The sequence below is a fragment of the Harmonia axyridis genome, chromosome 6, assembly GCF_914767665.1.
Source record: "Harmonia axyridis chromosome 6, icHarAxyr1.1, whole genome shotgun sequence".
NCBI classification, from domain to species: Eukaryota; Metazoa; Arthropoda; class Insecta; order Coleoptera; family Coccinellidae; genus Harmonia; species Harmonia axyridis.
This window is the reverse complement of record NC_059506.1, coordinates 15,240,960-15,247,579: the sequence shown is the minus strand read 5'-3', so window position 1 is coordinate 15,247,579 and position 6,620 is coordinate 15,240,960. Positions and strand designations below refer to the sequence as shown.

Here is a 6,620-nt window from a genome sequence, read left to right as displayed (position 1 = left end):
GGTGATTCTAGTAAAATAATTCTGAATTCTATACCTGGGGTGAATTATACCGGGTGATTCTGGTAACGAATTTCCCTTCGTTACAATGTACGTGCCATAGTCGTCATCTAATAGTGTTAATGAACAAAATAATATTGAACAACTATTCGTGAAGTGCCCTGAATTTATCTTCAGCCAGGTGAAGCCACAGGTACTTAAGGGAGGTAAATTCCCCTGAATTCCCTTCCTTGGAACCTCCTTTTTGGAACCAGATTAGCGGTGATTCGCCTAGGTTTCTTCTGCAGCCCGTTGGGGTAAGTTGCATTTCACAATTTTTGGTTGTTCAATATTAGTAACAAAATTCATCTGAAATTGACCGCAAACCCCTTTTTGCGGACAATTAAATATTGTTTCGACAATATTCAGAAAGTCATATTCAACTTTATTGATTTAGTATCATTTTAATTATTTGTGCTTGTAATACGGTCCATATATTGTTATGGAAATGAATATGTATATATTAGTAATAGGTAAGTATGGCGAGCGAAGGAGGTGAGTGTGAAATAAAAGAATGTGTGCAATGCTTCTCCATTCATCATGATACTAGTCCAAAATACAATCCAAATTCAAGTGATAAAAAAGATCAAGATGAAAACATTGCATTGAAAGAACTCAAGAAGCAATATATATATATATATATATATATATATATATATATATATATATATATATATATATATATATATATATATATATATATATATATATATATATATATATATATATATATATATATATATATATATATATATATATATATATATATATATATATATATATATATATATATATATATATATATATATATATATATATATATATATATATATACAAACAATGGTTTAAGGGGTGTTGGAAAACACCTCTGTTGCTGTAACTCGTTTTCCAATACATTGGCAGGTGAGTAAATATGATTTTTTTGCCTGTTCTTCACGAGTCCGTATTTGAGAGCTATGGCTTGATGGTATACTTTCGCCATCTGATTTTGCCTATCCGTGTAGCACCGAGCATGATGATGTCACATGCTGAATATGTTCACAGGATCGACCACATTTGCGGCATAAATCAGAGGTCAAATCCTGTCCAGCTATGTTCTTTAAATAGGATCTAGTCGGGATCACCTGATCCTGAATGGCAAGTAGCCGACCTTCAGTGTCAGGGAACAAGTACCCAGCTCGAAGGTAAGTAATAGATTCCTTCTTATCAACATTTTCCTCTTCCAGACTATTAGGATATCGTCCGTGTAGGGCCTTTCCCATCCATTCATCCTGCAGCTGCTGATTTTCCACGACCGACGATATATATATATATATATATATATATATATATATATATATATAGTCAATAGAATTTTCTTTATTTGGAAGTGTCAGGTTTTTAATGAAGTTATTTATTTAATATAAAAAAAAATATATAATTATACGTTTCGGAGAGACTCTCCTTCTTCAGTAAAAATGATTCATTTGATAGTTTACAATATAAAATATGAATTAAAATTGAACCTGTAAAAAAACACAAACATTTAAAATAGTATACACAATAATTCACTTCACAAAATAAGTTAATTAAAATAAATGTATCTCACCTTCAATTTCTCGTCAATTTACAATATTGGAACGTGAATGTCAAAGTCAGTCTTCTTTGGTATGTGTCACGTTTTGTGTCTTGTCTTCTTCTTTTTGTTGTGTCGGTTTTTTAAGGAGTGGTACATAAAATTGACTGAGTTGTTTTACGTCTTGTCTATCATTTACTGTTTTTTCCAAGTTTGATTGTATGTGTATCATCTCCCATATTTATCTCTGTCTTCGTCTTGGCTCTATTGTTAGTATTTTTGTCTCGTCATAGTCGAATTCACGTTTTTTTGTCTTTTTATGTTTGTTTAGTGCCGTTGTTGCGTTCTTTGTGTATTTATGAGCGTTGAGTCTGTCGTGTAATCTCTGTGATGTTTGTCCAATGTATTGCTTGTCACAGTTTTTGCACGGAATACTGTAAACTAGATTAGACTTCTTAGATTTAGGTGTTGAAGTTTTTAATTTAGTGAAAATCTCCTTTATTTGATTTTGAGGTTTATGGACTAATTCGATGTTGTGGGGTTTTAATATCTTTGTTATTTTATGTGATAAGTTTTTTGTGTAGGGAATTGGTATTCGTGTTTTTTGTTCTTTCTTTTCCTCAGTTATTATCGTGTTGTACAGTCTATGTATTCTTTGGTTTATTAGTGGTGTAGTCATCTTTGTAGGGTGGTTGTTCTTAATAAGTCGGTCTTTCAGTTCTTCTATAATTTTCGGTCTCAATTCCGGTGATGTAAGTTTAAGGGCTCTGTCAATGTATCCAATTATTGTGCCTCGTATTTGTCCGGTGTGATGGTTGGAATTATAGTCCAAGATGCGGTCGGAGTTTTGTTTTTTATTTTTCCATTTTGTTAATATTTTGTTGTCTTTGTTGATGAGTGTCATGTCCAAGAAGTCTAATGTTTTGTCTTTTTCCTGATCGATCGTAAATTGTTATAGTGTATGAGCACTGTTGAAGTCTCGTAAAATGTGTTTCATTATTGTTGGTGTGGTTATTAAGAGACAATCATCAACATATCTCCTGAAAAAGGCTTTGTTGTTGTACTTTTTCATGATTTTTTGTTCTGTGTTCCATTACACTTTGGGCAATCACACTTGATATTGGGGTTCCCATGGCTACTCCCTTAATTTGTTTGTAGAATTCATCTTTATATTGAAAATAGCTGTTATTGATTATAAGTTGAGTTGTTTCTGTGAATTCATTTTCAGGTATTTCCGTGTGTGATGTTAGTTGGTGCCATCTTTCTTTTATCGTTTTTTTCACTAGCTCAATAGGGATATTTGTGTATAGAGATACTACATCAAGTGAATATAATTTATCATTTCTGTTTATTTTTAATTTATTTGTTCTTTTAGCTGTAATGAGTTTTTTATGTAGTATTCATTTTTACCGGTTGTGCGTGTTAGTATTTCCGCTAGGTATTTTGACAGATGGTATAAAGGTGATTGGTCACAAGATACTATTGGACGTAAAGGATTTCCTTCTTTGTGGATTTTAGGTAATCCGTATATTTTTGGTGTTTTACTGTTGTGTATGGTTAATGTTTTGTAATCAATTTCTGATATGAATCCTTTCTCTTTCCAATTCTTTATTATTTTGTTGTTTTCTTTTTTTAATGTTAGCGTCATGTCTCGTTTAGTTTTTATGTATGTAGTATTATCTTTCAACAAAATGCTCATTTTTTCCTCGTATTCTGTGTTTGTCATGATTACCGTCTTGTTTCCTTCGTCTGCTCTTGTAATCAGTAATTCGTTGTGTTTTTTGAAAAATTTTTTTGTTTTGGTAAAGTTAGTCAAATGTTTGTTGTGTCTCTGTTTTTGTCCCTTTATGTCTTCTATATGTGAACTCAGTGTTTGTGCTACTTTCATTCGTATTTCATTTTGTTCGTCTGTTGGTAATTTTGTGATTCCTCCCTCAATCTGTGCCAATATTTGGTGTGTTGGGACTTTTCCGATGTTATTGTCTTCTATGGCAAATTTTGCTCCCAATTTAAGAGTATCAATTACATATGGGGGAAGTGTTATTTGTGTGATGTTCTCTATTGCATCGTCTGTCAAATATTTTGTGTCTCCTTGTATGTTTGTTCTTCTAGTCAGTGTTTCTAGTTTTTTGTTATGGGTTTTTGTACATTCTGTTATTATATATGTCTGTCTTCTATGTATTTCATTCGTGAGTTCTTGTACTGTTTCTTCTGTTTCACTGTTTTGGATGTTCCCGATAAGATTGTTCATTTCTTTATTCATTGTATTAATTTGTTTAGTGGTGTCTGTAATTAGTAGGTTTATCGTGCGTCTGATAAAATTTTGTTTTAAAATCTCAAAATTTCGGGTGAGATACTCACAGGTAAAATTGATGGGTCTGGTTTTGAATCTTAAAAAATTTGGACATAAATTCTGGTGTTTGCATTTCAATAAAAATATCCTTCTTGTTTGCATTTTTGCCATCTTCTCAGATAACTTCAATGATTTCTTCATTTTCGGTTGTGGGTGGCCAGTAGTACTTGAATATGTTCGTCTGGTTGTCGACGTTTCCATTTTGGTGTATTGTTTATATTCCGTATCTATTGTAAACAGTGCAAATCTTCCTCCTTTGCATTTATATTTTGATTATGTTATTTACCTGCTTTTCAATAGTCAATAGAATTTTCTTTATTTGGAAATGTCAGGTTTTTAATGAAGTTATTTATTTAATATAAAAAAAAATATATAATTATACGTTTCGGAGAGACTCTCCTTCTTCAGTAAAAATGATCATTGAAGTTATCTGAGAAGATAGCAAAAATGCAAACAAGAAGGATATTTTTATTGAAATGCAAACACCAGAATTTATGTCCAAATTTTTTAAGATTCAAAACCAGACACATCAATTTTACCTGTAAGTATCTCACCCGAAATTTTGAGATTTTAAAACAAAATTTTATCAGACACACGATAAACCTACTAATTACAGACACCACTAAACAAATTAATACAATGAATAAAGAAATGAACAATCTTATCGGGAACATCCAAAACAGTGAAACAGAAGAAACAGTACAAGAACTCACGAATAAAATACATAGAAGACAGACATATATAATAACAGAATGTACAAAAACCCATAACAAAAAACTAGAAACACTGACTAGAAGAACAAACATACAAGGAGACACAAAATATTTGACAGACGATGCAATAGAGAACATCACACAAATAACACTCCCCCCATATGTAATTGATACTCTTAAATTGGGAGCAAAATTTGCCATAGAAGACAATAACATCGGAAAAGTCCCAACATACCAAATATTGGCACAGATTGAGGGAGGAATCACAAAATTACCAACAGACGAACAAAATGACATACGAATGAAAGAAGCACAAACACTGAGTTCACATATAAAAGACATAAAGGGACAAAAACAGAGACACAACAAACATTTGACTAACTTTACCAAAACAAAAAAATTTTTCAAAGAACACAACGAATTACTGATTACAAGAGCAGACAAAGGAAACAAGACGGTAATCATGACAAACACAGAATACGAGGAAAAAATGAGCATTTTGTTGAAAGATAATACTACATACATAAAAACTAAACGAGACATGACGCTAACATTAGAAAAAGAAAACAACAAAATAATAAAGAATTGGAAAGAGAAAGGATTCATATCAGAAATTGATTACAAAACATTAACCATACACAACAGTAAAACACCAAAAATAAACGGATTACCTAAAATCCACAAAGAAGGAAATCCTTTACGTCCAATAGTATCTTGTGTCCAATCACCTTTATACCATCTGTCAAAATACCTAGCGGAAATACTAACACGCACAACCGGTAAAAATGAATACTTCATAAAAAACTCATTACAGCTAAAAGAACAACTAAATTAATTAAAAATAAACAGAAATGATAAATTATATTCACTTGATGTAGTATCTCTATACACAAATATCCCTATTGAGCTAGTGAAAAAAACGATAAAAGAAAGATGGCACCAACTAACATCACACACGGAAATACCTGAAAATGAATTCACAGAAACAACTCAACTTATAATCAATAACAGCTATTTTCAATATAAAGATGAATTCTACAAACAAATTAAGGGAGTAGCCATGGGAACCCCAATATCAAGTGTGATTGCCCAAAGTGTAATGGAACACATAGAACAAAAAATCATGAAAAAGTACAACAACAAAGCCTTTTTCAGGAGATATGTTGATGATTGTCTCTTAATAACCACACCAACAATAATGAAACACATTTTACGAGACTTCAACAGTGCTCATACACTATTACAATTTACGATCGAACAGGAAAAAGACAAAACATTAGACTTCTTGGACATGACACTCATCAACAAAGACAACAAAATATTAACAAAATGGAAAAATAAAAAACAAAACTCCGACCGCATCTTGGACTATAATTCCAACCATCACACCGGACAAATACGAGGCACAATAATTGGATACATTGACAGAGCCCTTAAACTTACATCACCGGAATTGAGACCAAAAATTATAAAAGAACTGAAAGACCGACTTATTAAGAACAACCACCCTACAAAGATGACTACACCACTAATAAACCAAAGAATACATAGACTGTACAACACGATAATAACTGAGGAAAAGAAAGAACAAAAAACACGAATACCAATTCCCTACACAAAAAACTTATCACATAAAATAACAAAGATATTAAAACCCCACAACATCGAATTAGTCCATAAACCTCAAAATCAAATAAAGGAGATTTTAACTAAATTTAAAACTTCAACACCTAAATCTAAGAAGTCTAATCTAGTTTACAGTATTCCGTGCAAAAACTGTGACAAGCAATACATTGGACAAACATCACAGAGATTACACGACAGACTCAACGCTCATAAATACACAAAGAACGCAACAACGGCACTAAACAAACATAAAAAGACAAAAAAACATTAATTCGACTATGACGAGACAAAAATACTAACAATAGAGTCAAGACGAAGACAGAGAGAAATATGGGAG

General features: G+C 31.7%; 1 protein-coding gene across 1 annotated transcript; it reads left to right on the top strand.

Moving 5' to 3' along the window:
* Positions 1-4,583: 4,583 nt before the first annotated feature.
* LOC123683089 lies at positions 4,584-5,492 on the top strand. Its single transcript, XM_045621990.1, has one exon. The coding sequence runs from the start codon at positions 4,584-4,586 to the stop codon at positions 5,490-5,492; it is 909 nt and encodes a 302-aa protein (XP_045477946.1).
* Positions 5,493-6,620: the final 1,128 nt, after the last annotated feature.